Source organism: Nicotiana tomentosiformis, chromosome 2 (assembly GCF_000390325.3).
Source record: "Nicotiana tomentosiformis chromosome 2, ASM39032v3, whole genome shotgun sequence".
In the NCBI taxonomy this organism is placed as follows: Eukaryota; Viridiplantae; Streptophyta; class Magnoliopsida; order Solanales; family Solanaceae; genus Nicotiana; species Nicotiana tomentosiformis.
The window spans coordinates 179,205,286-179,221,001 of NC_090813.1; the positions used below are offsets into that span (position 1 = coordinate 179,205,286).

Below are 15,716 nucleotides of genomic sequence, written 5' to 3' on the forward strand. Positions count from 1 at the left end.
CCCAACTCGTCATCTTCGACCCTAATTTTCGACTGATATCGGTTGTGCATATAATTGCCCTTAGAATTCCCAACATCATAATTCCCAATCACTTCAATAATATTTCTTCCGCTTCATCATTGTATAAAGGGAAAAGGGCCAAATATACCCCTCTACTTTCATATATTGTCTACACTTAACCTCCATCATACTATCGGGCTAAATTTACCCCTACCGTTATACTATCGGGCTAAATTTACCCCTACAATCAACAAACTTTTAAAATACCCCTTGATCTGTTAAGTAATTAAAAATCTCTCAAATTTTTTTTATTTAAATCACTTGTTATTCTTCTTGGTCCAATATTTTTAAAATAATGGCATTTACCTGCTTTCTGAATTAGAGAAAAAATAAGAGAAAAAAATATTAAATAATACAATCGAATAAACAAAGTATAGTAAATTGAAAAGTCTAAATTATGCAGCTTTTCAAAATTCTAAAAGTATTTACAACATCCCAATTTTAATGAATTCGTTGCACCAAATATACGGAGACTTTGCAAGTATTAGTGATTGAAGTTGAAGTTCCTTAGAGACTTTACATTGCCTAATTCAACTTTGCTTTAATTAAATGCCTACACATTGTGCACTCTTAAGTTAGTCGATCAAACTCTATACTAACCAGGCAATGACAAAATATATTTGAATATACATGTACATACATGATGATCAACTGCATATAATACACAATAAATAGACCCACTAAATTCTACTGTGCGTATATGACTGAAAAATAAATAAAATTCTAAACCAATTTTATTTATTACAAGAAGAGAAATGGATGCATTGGTAATTAAAAAAATTATGAATAATTTATATAGTCTAGTAACTTTAACATTCACATCAATAATAATTTTTCAAAATAATAGAGCAAGAAGAACAACAAGTGATTTAAATAAAAAGAATTTGAGAGATTTTGGATTACGTAACAGATTAAGGAGTATTTTTAAAAGTTTGCTGATTGTAGGGGTAAATTTGGCCCGATAGTATAACAGTAGGGTAAATTTAGTCCGATAGTATAACGAAAGTTAAATGTAGATAATATATGAAAGTAAAAGGGTATATTTGACCCTTTTTCCTTGTTTAAATATAAATAATTTTAAAATATGGAAAGAATTACTTTTTATACGAACTAAAATTAAAATAGAAAGGAATATGGTGAGCGTCAATCTCGTTCAAAAGCTGACAAATGATGCCAACCCTTTGACTCTTGCCTCCTATGACGTACGTACTTTTGCTGAGAACCCATTACGACATTTTATTTTATTATTTATTTCTTATCATCACTTAAATCTTAATCAAAATCTGTCATCCTAACGCTCACGTATCCAGATCCGAAAAAAATTAGAATTGCCTTATTATTTTAGTAACTATTTTCTGATAGGACCAAATAAGTTCTATGTGATATTCTAATGTTTAAGCAACTCAATAATGCTACTTTCGAATTTATTATTCTATTTTTCAATTTATATATATAACTCTCTTTTCATTTTAAAGGTTCTTAAATTTGATACTATATATGTAGAAATCCAAAAAGTTTGAACACATTTGAATTTGTGTTATGATTAGTTAGTCGTATGATCTTTTTTATGGGAAATAATAAAAAATAACATAGAAAAACTAAAAATAAAACATATATAATTTTTATAGAATAAATTTCTTCTATATTTGAAAGGCAATCTTGAAGCAATAATAAAGTTCTTGTGCATGTGAATTAAAGAAAGGAGTGTTGTCTTCGCGTGATCGTTAGATTACGGGTCGAACCGCGAAAACGGCCATTAATGCTTGCATTATGGTATGCGGTCTACATTATATCCCTTAGGGCATGACGTTTTTCTGAATTCTGCGTTAATACAGAATATTTTGTGCACCGCACTGCCCATTTTTTTTATTTATTTTCTTTTATTCAATTTGTTATCAAACGTAGGAGATTATATCCTCATTTTCTCTCTACTTTTCTATGTATTAATTCATGATTTAGCTTGTTTACTTTTTTTAGCATCCACGTATATTGGATAGCATATGTAGGAATATGCGTGAAATCAGAAATGTCGGTTGATTGGGTGTGAATCACGAATTTGTTTTGGTTTCCTTATATGCTTATAATCCAAGAAAACTGGTGATTGTTGCTTCCCTTGACTTGAACTCTCTTTGCTAAGTTGCCAAATAATCTTTGTTTGTTTTAATAACTATTTGGAGATTCCTAATTCCTATCCATTAGTCGGTGGATTTAAATGTGACTGTTGTATTATCAATAGAGGTCAGAGATAGAATGGTAAGTATTACTTTATTCTTAATTAGAGGTTTTCATATAAACTGTGTTTGTTAGGAATCGCTTTATTTTTGAAGTAAAATTTTTCGATGTGAATACTAATTTAAATGAGTTGCACTATAGGTATCGAACACCAAATGTAAAACTAAAACTAAAAAAAGTGATGTTGCTTTTAGGGACGAAGATAGGATATTGCTTACGGGTCCGGCTTTAACTCAGTAGCTTTAATTGCTTAGATCTTGTATATATTTGGAAATTTATTAAATATATATAAATATTTAATTACGAATTCAATAATTAAGATATATTATAGATTCAATAATATATTCAGAACTTATAAAATTCAAATGGTAATTGTTTGTTGGTATACTACATAGTACGGGTGTAAGAATGAGGTGAACCACCAAAAAAGTGATGAATCGGTGGCAACCATAAAGTGAGACTTCTCCATATGTTTTGCCGTGACAATGTGACAGTGTTTGACTATTTGTGTTGTGTTCATATTTATGAACTAGATCCACAGTTGTTTTTTTTTTTTAAAAAAATTATGTAGTATTCAAAATTTATTGCTGATTAATCAAAGTTCGTATCGAGTAAATTAATTAAGAAGGGGTCACTTCACGTAAAAAAAAAATCAATTTTAATCCAAATTCAAGATTTTTAGTTAAGAGTAAAGGGGATCCGACAATCTCAATAAACTCACGAATTCTCATTTTGAGTCTTGTAATATCAAAATTTTACACATTTCATCTCTGTTTAGTGAAATGGAGCACTTGTTTACCCTGCGTTTAAAAATTTCAACAAATAAACTTAATTAGTTTTAGTTGTTAAACACGTGCTGTTCATCTTTCATATTAAGAAGATTGACACTTTTTATTTTAAGTTAAATTCGTATACATTTGTTTGTAGAAGGGTTGAAAGGACGAAATATCACTACTTGTAGGTTAAAATTACTTATAGTATATCATGTTAATTATGTTTCAATTTCAAATTAGTTATTACAGTATTTAGCTATATTCAAGTCTGTTGAATATAGAATTTATTTTAATAAGATTAGTTTTATATTACTCGTTACAATATTTTGAATGACTTACAATTTTTTGGAATTAATGCAAATTTAACAAATAAATAGGGTATAAAGAAAATTCTTATATGAGCTATAAAAATTTGTTGAGATTAAATTTTAGTGATATTTATACATTTGCTTAGATCTAATATTTTCAAAAACTCTTTTAATCTTGTCACTAACTTATATGCTAGTAAAAAAATATAAAATACTTTCACTATATTTATACTATATAACTTTGGAGAGAGATAAATTTAGATACGAATTCATATATTTGATTCTAGCTTATTTTAGATTGAGGTAAATAATATAAAAATTTAAATTTTATATATTGTCAGTATAAGCAGTATTTACACTCATTATATCATCTTTATCAGTAGTAGCAGCCCAACAAGTAAACTATCTTATTTTTAAAATGATGGAGTGTTTTTTATTTCCCTATAATATTTTTAAATGACATAATAATATAAAAATTCAATAATTAATTATTGCCATGCTTTACAAACCTCACCTAGCTTGGTAGAGTAAAATGGCACTAAATACAAAATCAAAGCAACCTCTTTGTACTGTCAAGTGTGTGTGTGTGTGTGAATTAAAGACCAGCAGTCCAAAGAGAGAGACAGCTTAAAGATTGGGAAGTAGGACCCATGCCGCCATTAATATCCCCTTCTACCAACCTTCCTCTCCTCTCTCTCTCTCTAAAGTCACTATATTGATTATAAACCAAATGCTAAAGATAAGTCAAATTTAGCTCTTTCTTTTCCTTTGGCTTTTTTTCCCTCTCAGCTTCAAAGAAAGCTCTACAACAAACAGCCATCATCTTCTTATCTTTCCTACCTCCTGACTTTTCTTGAAAAGAAAAAAGTAGAGGTGGGGTGGGTGCTTCTTTTCTTGAAAAGTCTCTACTTTTAGTTTATTTTTTATTTTGCTTCTCTTAGTTTAATAATCTTGTTTCTTGATGGAAAAAAAAGTCATTTAGTGGGAGCTGTAAAAAGGGTTTTCTCTTTTATATTCATATATTTCAGCTTTGAGCTACTTGGATTTACTCTCTGTTTTTTTACAAGTGATTGTGTGTTCTGTGATATACAGAGAAAGAGAAGTTTGTTGAAGAAGAAGGGAAGCTCAAAAGGGGTGATTTTATTTTTTTCTAATGGGGATTTGTTTGAGTGCTAGAATTAAAGCTGAAAGCCCATTTCATACAGGTATGAACATATTTCAAACTTTCTTCTTTAAGTTTAAACTGTTTTGTTACTAAAGGTGTGATTTTTCTACTTCTTGAATGCTTGAACAATTTGCAAATTTGATTGATTTTTTTTTCAATTTTCATTAATTTATCTAAAGATGATCATGTCTTAGTTTTTATAACTAAAATATAATCAACTTCATCATCATATAAGTTTGGCTTTCAGCAAATTGGCTAGTTGGAGACGAGGTTTTTATCAGAAACAACGTCTCTACTTTCGCAAGGCTAAGTTCTGCGTACACAGCTGTGGGATTACACTGGGTTTGTTGTTGTTGGAGTTTTTGCTAATCTTTAACTTGTTATTATAAAACCCCTACTATTTGGTAATAAGAGTTTTCCTAATTAGTATATATGTTGCTATCTCTGGTTTTAAGTAGTTGTTTGTGGTTTAATGAGGTTATTTGTTGCTAATTTTTTATGGATAGTGGCATTTAAAGCAAGTTATCTAATATATTAAGATAATTGTTAACAGGGCTAAATTCAAGATCTGCTAGTACAGATGGATATGATAGCAATCCAAGCTCGAGGGTCTCAACCGTGCCACTGGCTCCAAGAAGTGAAGGAGAGATACTGCAGTCTGCCAATTTGAAGAGCTTTAGTTTCTCTGATCTCAAAACGGCCACTAGGAATTTTCGTCCCGATAGTGTACTGGGAGAAGGTGGATTTGGCTCGGTTTTCAAAGGGTGGATCGACGAGAACACGTTTGCAGCTACCAAGCCCGGGACAGGTGTGATCATTGCTGTGAAAAGGCTAAATCAAGAAGGTTTTCAAGGTCACAGGGAATGGCTGGTGAGTTTCTTATGTTCCATTTAAGTGCACTGATTATCCCATGAACTGTCATTACTTATTACAGCGCCTGTTTAAGTGCTAATACTTTCTTATCTGAGAGTGTCACAAAATTGTAAAGGTTGTCTGTGTTCTAACTTTTATTGTGCCTCTATGTTTATAGGCAGAAGTAAACTATTTGGGACAGTTTTCTCATCCTCATCTCGTAAAGTTGATCGGGTATTGCTTGGAGGATGAACACCGGCTTTTGGTTTATGAGTTCATGCCTCGGGGCAGCTTGGAAAACCATTTGTTCAGAAGTGAGTTCTTTGTCTCCGGCATTTGTAATTTCAACTCTAAACTATGATCATCGACGCCTTTGGAGTAAAAGTGTACATTCTTCTGTAACAGGAGGTTCTTATTTCCAGCCTCTATCTTGGAACCTGCGATTGAAGGTTGCTCTTGGAGCTGCAAAGGGGCTTGCTTTTCTCCATAGTGCTGAAACAAAAGTGATATATCGAGACTTCAAGACCTCGAATATTTTGCTTGATTCAGTATGTCCGCTGCGAATTAGATCTTTGTGCAATTGCTTATTACGAACCAGCGAACTTTCGCTTACTTGGTTGTGATGTTTCTCTTATAACATTGTAGAATTACACTGCCAAGCTCTCAGACTTTGGATTGGCAAAGGATGGACCGACAGGTGATAAAAGCCACGTCTCTACAAGGGTTATGGGGACCTATGGATATGCAGCTCCAGAATACATGGCAACTGGTACAGTTGCTTTTTCTTCTGACTCGTGCATTAGTTTCATTTCTTGTTCCCATTTAAGTCAACTTCAATGGAGTATCATATTAATTTGGAACGAGAGACAGATACTGATCAGGGCATCTTTGCCTTTATGATGGAACATCTGCATTCTGCTCTTATCCAAGATCCATTAACGTGCAGTTTTCTTTTTTTACTTTTTAAGTCGTGTTCCTTAAGATTCAATTTCTTGCTTATTCTCAAGAACCTCATTCATGTCTAATCCATTTGCACTTGAGCTCCATCTCTTAGTTCACGGTTCCTCTGTGTTCTCTCTTGACAAACATTGATTTCTTGATGTTGACACTTTAATCAGCTGAATATAAGACAGAAATCAGCAACCCTTGTACTTATTGATTGACTTTACACCTTGAGTTCAAACAAATGTTATCATAAATCACTTGTACCCTGGATTATTTATTTGCTCATCTCCCTTCTAATTCATCTGTTTGGTACAGGTCATTTAACTAGCAAGAGTGATGTGTATAGTTTTGGAGTTGTCCTCCTCGAAATGCTGTCTGGTCGTAGGGCAATCGACAAGAATAGACCATCTGGAGAACATAACCTAGTGGAGTGGGCTAAACCTTACCTAGGCAACAAACGTAAGGTCTTCCGTGTTCTGGATACCCGTCTTGAAGGCCAGTATTCAATGGACGTGGCGAGTAAAGTAGCTAACCTTGCATTGCGGTGCCTATCCAAAGATCCTCGGTTTAGATCAAGCATGAGTGACATTGTTAAAGAACTAGAGCAACTTTATCAACAATCTAAAGATGCAGGTAATACTCGCAGCCACGGTAACAACCGGCCTAGACCACGTAGACGGAGTGCTGGTGATGTTGGTAATAAACATGCTTCAGTTGCTTATCCAAGACCTTCTGCTTCACCCCTTTATGCTAAATAATTCTAAGAAATGATTGGAAGATGCCTTTTTCATGTTGTCTTTATGTTTTTTCAAGCTTGAAAAGTAGTTGAGGCTGCTGAAGAACCTGCACATTTGCAGAATCAGCTGATTGTATAGTTGTTTTGGTTAAATGTATTGAATGTGTTTGTAACATGAGGATTGCTCACAGGTCACAAGATTTTTTTTTTTAACACACAGTATGGGGGTGCTAAGTGCTATTGCATAGTTGATATTGACAAATCTTTTTTCTTGATGAAAAGTTCTTACCTTTTCACAGTCAAGTTATTGATTTATGTTTATTTCAGCTTTCTTCTTTGTTACATCCCCTTTCTAGAATGTGTCATAGGTGGGGCCAGTGGTGAATAAGGGTGTTCAAGATTTAACCTACATGTATTAAAAGTGATTTTTGACTTATATACGAAGTACATTTTTTGTATACATAGTATAATTTTTCAATGATGAGGTACGCCACAACATGGGGTATTTTATCCTTCCATCTAAAGTCTTCATAAAATTGATAGACACAGAAGTATTTTATTTTATGTGGCATTTTTTCAGTTATCTTTTTTTTTTATATGAATATTTTTTTATATTTGGAAGCTCTTTAATTTTAGATTTCCCATTTACCTTAAATAAGGTGCATTTACAATCACAAAAATGTTATAACATGTTTAAGCCCATATGTTCTAATGGTATTTTTGATATATACACAAAAATTATTTCTTTCGTTTTTAAATTTCTTCTCTAGTCAAACATGTCGTATAAAATTAAGTAGAAGGAATATGAGCAAATCCACTACTTTTACCTTTTGGCGCATTTACTAGGTCTTTAATAGCCAACTAAAAGAATGACTCTTATAAAGCGAAAAAGAAGGTTATTTTTAATCAATTAGCATTAGTATCTGTGCGATGCACGGTGTTGTATTAAAGCAAAATTAAATTTGGCATATTGTAATTTAACCTGTTTGAGGTATTAAAGTAAATTAAATTTGGCATATTGTAATTTAACTTGTTTGAGCGTATTAGATCATATTGTTTTAATAAAATTTCAATTGTCATCTTGGTCGTGGATTTTTATGACAATCCGATAGGTCGTTTTGAGTACTAACCTTAATTTCTATGTTCCGAGACCTCTCATAGCTTCATTTGATATTGTATGACTTGCGTGCGTGATCCGTGTCATTTTTCCGGAAAGCTTTTATGTGAAATTTTGAAGAAAATATAATTTTTGACTTAAAATGAGGTTAGAGTAGACCACAGTCAATATTTTTGGTCAACGACCTCATATCGGTATTTTGACGATTTTGGTAGGTTTGTATGATATTTTTGGACTTGTACGCATGTTTGGTTGGGATCCCGGGTGCGAGTTTGTATGATGTTATTTTACTTGTGTGCATGTTCAGATTGGAGCATGAGGGCTCGAATGAGTTTCAGATGTGTTTTGGAAAGGAAATGAACTGCTGATGCAATATATGGTGCAACTGGGCTGCAGGTCTCCCAATTGCGAAGATCTGCTCGCAAATGCGAGCTTCGCTTTTGCGAAGTCAGGCTCACATTTGCAGAATTTGGGCTATGTCCACAATTGCGAGTTGGGGGCCTTCACAAATGCGAAGGGAATGTCACATTTGCGACTACTACATAATTGGGACACTGATTACATTTGCGATCAGTGGTTCGCTTTTGCGAATCGTAATTGCCAGAAGAGTTTGCAATTGCGATATCTGCAGCTGGGTAAAAATTGAAAAAATCGGGACTTAGCTCATTTTACACCATTTTTCAACCCTAAACTCTCTAGAGGTGATTTTTGAAGAGGATTTTCTTCCCAAATTCATTGTTAAGCAACTTTAACTATTTTCAATCAATTACAATTACCAGTCCATGAATTTTAACATCAAATCCATGAATTTCAAGGTATAAATTAGGGGTTTGGGTAGAATTTAGGAATTTTGTAAAATTGAGATTTAAACCTCAAATCGAGGTCGAATTTCGAAATAAATATCACATAATCGGACTCGGGGTGAATGGGTAATCGGTATTTGATCCGAATCTCAGATTTCAACCAAGTGCGTCTCGGATTGACTTTTGTTGACCTTTTCAATTTCATTAAAGATTGAACATTTTTCACTCGTGGGTAGTTTCTAAAGCTTGTTTCAAATTGTTTAAACTATTTTGGCTAGATTCGATTGGTTTGGAGGCTTGTTCTAAAGAAAAAGCCATGGATGATTATTGATTTGACTCCGAAAATAGGTAAGTGTCGTGGTTAACTTTGACTTGAGGGAATTAGGACTTGTTTGGTCTATTTGCTACATGAATTATGTGTGGGGACATCGTTTATACAAGGTGACGAGTGTATATGAGTTGTCATAGGTTAAAGCATGCAGGTGGAATTTGCCTATTTGCACCAAGTTGTTTCATTTACTATGCCCTCCATGCCGTAGATAGATAATTTATTCTTTGACTATCCGCTTTCGTGTTTATTGCTTATGTTAAAATTGTTGTGATATTGAAAATTGGATTTGCTTATTCTAACACTATAGTTGAGGTTGAAATTTGCTTCTCACCTTGCTTGATACTTTGGGTTGTTGTTGTTGCTTGGTGAGGAAAAGTGAAAAATATAAAGGGTGATGCCATGCACATGCTTATTTATCATGAGAGGTTAAAGCACGAAGGGTGATACCGTACACTTACATTTATGATATATGGTGAGGATGAGAGTAACATCACGAAGGGTGATGCCGTGCAACTTGTTGACTTTATTGCTTGACTTGATATTTAAAATATGGACTTGACTTGATGGTTTCGGTGCTTATTTTGAAAAAGGTTTATTGGCGATTCTTACTTATTGTTCCACTTGTTGCCCTTTCTACATATTCCCGCCATGTTGTTACTTTTGATGCTTTATTTGTTATTTCGTTGCTTTATGTATATAACTGCACAAGTTTTTAATAGACGTCTTGTCTTAGCCTCGTCACTACCTCGTCGGGGTTAGGCTCGACACTTACTGAGTAAATTGGGTCGGTGGTACTCATACTATACTTCTATACTACTTGTGCAGATTTTGATATTAGTACCAGCGGAGTCCCAGGAGATACTTAGTGGATACTAGACAGTGATTTGAGGTAGAGCTGCATCCTTGTGAGATTTGTAAATGGAATGAAAGGAATTGAAGAATTTTAGTTTGGACGAACCCGAGAATGTTCGAGAGAGAGAGAGATATAAATATCTAAGAGGAGAACATGAGCTTAATTCTCATTATTGAAAGATATTCTGTACAAGTGTAATATCCGGTCCTTATACAAAATGAGTACAATCAAATAAATATTGGGCCTGCTACTATGTTGGTCCTTCAACAAGTCTATCAATAGGGCCATCTATGCTAACACCCCCTCAAGCTGTGGGGTGAGAGAACTCCCAACTTGCCCAGTAGAAGATTGTGCGAAACACCAAACAAGGATTTAGTGAAAATATCGGTCAGTTGAGAAGAAGAGGAGATGAAATGAAGAGAAATCAAACCATCTGCAAGCTTCTCTCCCACAAAGTGACAATCAAGTTCTATATGTTTGGTCTGCTCGTGTTGTATATGGTTCTTAGCAATGCTGAGGGCTGCTTGATTATCACAGTAAACAGGCACAAGGCTGGAAACAGTGACACCAAGATTATGTAATAAACGGACAAGCCAAGTCAATTCAGCCTATGTTTTTCACAAGGCTCGATATTCAACCTCCGCAGAAGAGAGGGAAACGGTAAGTTGTTTTTAAGACAAACAGGACTGCCACCCAAAGAAATAAAATACCTAGTAACAGACTTCCTAGAATTATAGCAAGTAACCCAATCCGAATCTAATTAAGCCTTAAGAGAGAAATCCAAAGAATTATTAAGAAGAATACCCTTAGCAGGATCATTCAACAGATACCTAAGGGCGTGCAGAACAACCTGTATATGAGTAGACCTGGGAGCATGCAAAAATTGACTCAAATATTAAACGGAGAAGGCCAAGTCAGGTCTTGTATGCTGAAGGAAATTCAATTTTACCACCAATCTCCTAAAGAGAGAAGGATCAGATAGTAATACCTCAGATTCACTATTAAGTTTGCAATTCAAATCCAATGGAACCACAACAGGAGAGCAATATGAACAGTAAAATTCAGCAAGCAATTCCTTAGTGTATTTGTGTTGATTCAACAGAAAACCTTGGGGAACTCTGGAAACTTTAAGACCCAAGAAGTAGTGCACATCACCAAGGTCCTTGATTTTGAATTAATTATCCAAGAAGGACTTAAGAGAATCCAATTCCTCAACATCATCCCTAACCAATAATATGTCATCCACATAAACTGCAAGAACAACTATAGAAGCTGATAAAGATCTAATAAAAAGTGAATAGTCATTGAGGCTAGAATGATATCCCATGGAGATAATAGCAAAAGATAGTTTGGAAAACCATTATCTTGATGATTGCTTGAGTCCATAAAGGGACTTTTTGAGTTTGCACACAAGAGGAGACCCAGAAAAAGCAGTGGCAGGAGCAAAAACAGACAATCCAAGGGGGGCTTTCATATAAACATCTTCTGAAAGATCCCCATGTAAGAAGACATTGTTTACATCAAGTTGGTAAACAATCCAAGATCTTTTGGCTGCAATATCAAGGAGGCACTTAATAGTAGTGAATTTGACAACTAGAGAAAAAAATTCATTGTAGTCAATGCCAGCTGTTTAAGTATCACCTCTAATAACAAGCCTAGCCTTGTATCTTTCAATACTATCATCAGATTGTTATTTTTGTAGACCTATTTGCATGGAATGACTTTCTTGCCAGGAGGAAGGGGAATAATGTCCCAAGTCTGATTAGCCTCAAGGGCTTGAAAATCCTTGAGCATAGCCTCCTGCCAAGCAGGGTTTGATATATCCTATTGATAATGTTGAGGTTCTTGCATACATGCTGCAGTAGAATTCTTGGAACTGGATGAAGGAAGATGGGGTAAAGAAGTGACAAAGTGTGGAATAGAGTTGCATTCCTTTAATTGCACTGGAGGATTAGAAGGCCTAGAAGATCTTCTAAGAGGAGGCATGAAAGAAGGAGAAGGTGAATGAGCAACAATGGGTGAAGCGGGAACATGGAGAGTAGGAAAGGAAGAAGAAGTATTGGGTAAAGAAGGAGAAGGAAAAGTGAAGGAAGTGATATCAAAAGATAAGATGAAGGTTGAGAGGAAGTCGGGAAATACACAGAAGGAGATGAGGTGGAAGGAAAGATGTACTCAACAAAAGAGACATCTCTGGAATAGAAAATGGATTTGGTATATAAATAGAGTAGTTTATATCCCTTGTTCCCAGAGGGATATACCAAAATTATGCAAGGGATAACTCTGGACTGTAACGTATCCTTGTGAGAAATAGGAACAGAAGCATAGGCCAAACAACCAAAAGATCGAAGATGATCATAAGAAGGAGGTTGACCATTTAACACTTCATATGGAGTTTTACTAGAAATAACAGTAGAGAAAAATCTGTTAACTAGGTAAGTGGTAGTAAGAATGCACTCTCCCCAGTATTTGGTGGGCAGTGGGCTCTAGCAGTTTCCAATAAGTGCTTATGTTTTCATTCCATAACACCATTTTATTGTAGAGTGTGTGATCAAGTAGTTTGGTGAGAAACTCCAATGGAAGAAAGGTATTCAACATAGGAAGTATACGATCCTAGTTCAAAAGCATTATCTGTTCTTATAGTCTGGACAGTGGTACCATAATGAGTGGATACCATGTTTATGAAAGCCTTGATAAGGGAAAAGGCATTTCCTTTACGTGAGAGTAAATGAGTCCAGGTTACCCTACTGTAGTCATCTACAATGGTTAGAAATATTTAAAACCATTGTAGGTAGTAGTATGGTAGGGTCCCCACAAGTCAATGTGAACTAGTTGAAAAACTTTGGAAGAATGAGTGGTTCTATCAGGGAAAAGAGTTCTCTGTTGTCTTACCTTGGGATATATTGGACAAGTAAAATATTATTTTGCTAAAAACTTAAAAGACAGATGTGGGATAGAAATTATTTTCACAAAAGAAATGTGACACATTCATTGATGCCTCAAAACATCATTTTTATTAATAGTTATAGAATTACATGAGGTTGAAAACACAGAAGATGAAGAAACATCATCAACACTAGTGTGTAAAGAGCATGCACTAGGTGACACATCATTGTTTGAAACAATAAGAGAAACTGATGGAAAAGCAGAAACAATAGGTGCTACAGTAGTTACTAAATGATCAAGAGAAACGGGGGCAGAAATAGATGCAGTGGAAGGCATGTGAAGAATGTAGAGACCATGATCCACTTTACCAATTTCCAATAGCCTCTTCAGAGAAGTTCCCTGTAAGAAAAGAGATATAGTAGTAAGAATATCATAACAATTGAGTTGAGTAAGGAGTTGATGTATAGAAATCAAATTGAACTGAAAGGAAGGCACTAATAAGACATTGGTTAAAATGATAGTAGAAGACAGTGAAAGAGAATAAACAGATGTGACTTTAACCTTGTAACCATTAGGTAATGTAATGAGAGAATGTGTCAACAGAGGTTGAATATTGTGCAATAGGTATTTATGTGGTATCATGTGATTAGTGGCACCAGAATCCAGAATCCAAAATCCAAGAAACTAAATCTATTTTAGAAGCATTGCATGCAAAAGAACCATCTTTATTAAAAACAGTACTGTTGACCAGACCTGCAAAGTTGGCATAAGCAGTTGAGGATGAAGACTGTGGATGAGAGGTAAGTTATGCCTGCTGGAAAATGTATAAGAGGTGAGCATACTGCTCCTTTGAGAAGCCATGTGGAGAGACATCAACATTCTGAGTATCAGGACCCATGGAGATCTCAGAAGATGTTTCCAGTTGTGCACAAACAACAACTTTGCTTTCATGTGGAGGCCTGTTTTTGGTGAATTTGAAATTTGGAGGAAACCCATGGAGTTTGTAGCATTTGTGCACTGTATGTCCAGTCTTTTTACAATACTTGCAAGATATTAGGGACTTCTTAGGATCAAATTAACTCGTTGAGTGTAATTTCTAGGATTATTGTATTGTGGAGGTGCAGGAGCAGATTGTGAATTGGCAAGGAAGGAAGCTGAATCAGAAGAAAAAATTGGAGCATCAGACTTAATCTCTCTTTGTTTCTCATCCCTAATCAGCAGAGAATATGCCTTTCCAATAGATGGTACAAGAATCACCATTAGAATGTTACTTCGAACAGTAGAGTATGTATCATTTAACCTAGAAAGAAACTGAATGAGTTGTTGGCCTTCAATAAACTCAAGAAGAGAACCACATGTGCATGGTTTGCCAAATGTGCAAGTACCAAGCTCATCCCAGTAGCCTTTCAACCTTGTGAAATAGGTAGCTATGTTAGAAGACCCCAGAGTAGTGGTAGTTATAGCCCTTTGGATGCTATAGTATTTAGAAGTATTGGCAACTCCATAATGTTCTTCTAGGTTATCCCAAGCTTCCTTGGTTGTTTTGTAATAGAGGGCAATTTTAGATATTTCCTTGGAAAGGGCATTCATAATCCAAGCTTTCACCATACTGTTACACCTCTCTCACTGAGGGTAAAGCCTAGAATTGGAGTCAGGTTTGGGGAAAGATCCATTTATGAGTAGTTTATTCTTTGTAGAAAGAGATATGATCATTCCCTCTCTCCATTCACCATATTCTATACCAGCGAATGGGACTGAAACCAATACTGTCCATGGAGTATCAGAGGGATGAAGGTACATGGGATGGAAAGGATCAACACTAAAGTTAGGACTAATTTCTGAAGACTCAGAAGTAGTGGGAATGGTAGAATCAACAACCATAGTTATCCGAATCAAAGAGGATGCAAATGAACAATCGAAATTGTACCAAAAAATAATGCAAATTAACAAAGTAGAGAGAAATACCACCAAATATGAGAAAGGAAACCCTAGATTGTAGTAATATTGTGAAAGACTAACAACCAATGAATCGCTACCTCAAATCGTATATACAAACTCCAAATCTGTGGCTGAAATTGCTCGATCACCAAAGAATCAGCATCAATAACCAAAACCCGAAGAAAACGAAGAATCACCGATGTGAAAATCCTTCAAAATCAAAAAATTAAACCGATAGAATCGTAGAAAATGATGAAACCAACCATGTTTGATGTGATACCATGTGAGATTTGTAAATGGAACGAGAGAAATTGAAGAATTTCAGTTTGGACAAACCCTAGAATGTTCGAGAGAGAGAGAGAAATATCTAAGAGGAGAACATGAGCTTAATTTTCATTATTGCAAGATATTTTTTACAAGTGTAATATTCGGTCCTTATACAAAATGAGTACAATCAAATAAATATTAGGCATGCTACTATGTTGGGCCTTCAGCAAGTCTATCAATTGGGCCATCTATGCTAACACGTTCGCAGGCCTTGGAGTCACTTTCTTATTTTTGTTAAACCGTTTCCATTTTGTTTTGGACAATGTTGTATTTTTTTTTAGAACCTTTTATTTAGTTGGATTTAGAAGCTCATGTACTCGTGACTCCAAATCTTTGGGTGGTTTTACATTAGTTATTAATTTTAGAACTTATTATGTTGTCACAAAATTATTT

At 34.7% G+C, this 15,716-nt stretch overlaps 2 protein-coding genes across 4 annotated transcripts; one reads left to right on the plus strand and one right to left on the minus strand.

The window, feature by feature from the left end:
* The first annotated feature begins 4,110 nt into the window (after positions 1 to 4,110).
* Positions 4,111 to 7,374, plus strand: LOC104087591 (probable serine/threonine-protein kinase PBL9). 3 transcript variants are annotated; one of them, XM_009592107.4, is made up of 7 exons: positions 4,111 to 4,246; positions 4,466 to 4,578; positions 5,092 to 5,408; positions 5,569 to 5,704; positions 5,796 to 5,938; positions 6,036 to 6,159; positions 6,651 to 7,374. In XM_009592107.4, exons 2-7 carry the CDS (start codon positions 4,527 to 4,529, stop codon positions 7,091 to 7,093), a joined length of 1,215 nt encoding a protein of 404 aa, XP_009590402.1. In that variant the 5' UTR covers positions 4,111 to 4,246; positions 4,466 to 4,526; the 3' UTR covers positions 7,094 to 7,374. The 3 variants fall into 3 exon arrangements, with proteins under 3 accessions (XP_009590402.1, XP_009590401.1, XP_033509695.1); XM_009592106.4 differs by having other exon boundaries at positions 4,116 to 4,251; XM_033653804.2 differs by lacking the exon at positions 4,111 to 4,246 and having other exon boundaries at positions 4,313 to 4,578.
* A 5,349-nt stretch (positions 7,375 to 12,723) lies between these two features.
* LOC138906178 (uncharacterized) lies at positions 12,724 to 14,666 on the minus strand. The gene is made up of 4 exons (XM_070194703.1): positions 14,139 to 14,666; positions 13,870 to 14,088; positions 13,208 to 13,457; positions 12,724 to 12,929 (listed from the first exon to the last, which is right to left on the minus strand). The coding sequence occupies exons 1-4, from the start codon at positions 14,664 to 14,666 to the stop codon at positions 12,724 to 12,726; spliced, it is 1,203 nt and encodes a 400-aa protein (XP_070050804.1).
* Between the last annotated feature and the right edge of the window lie 1,050 nt (positions 14,667 to 15,716).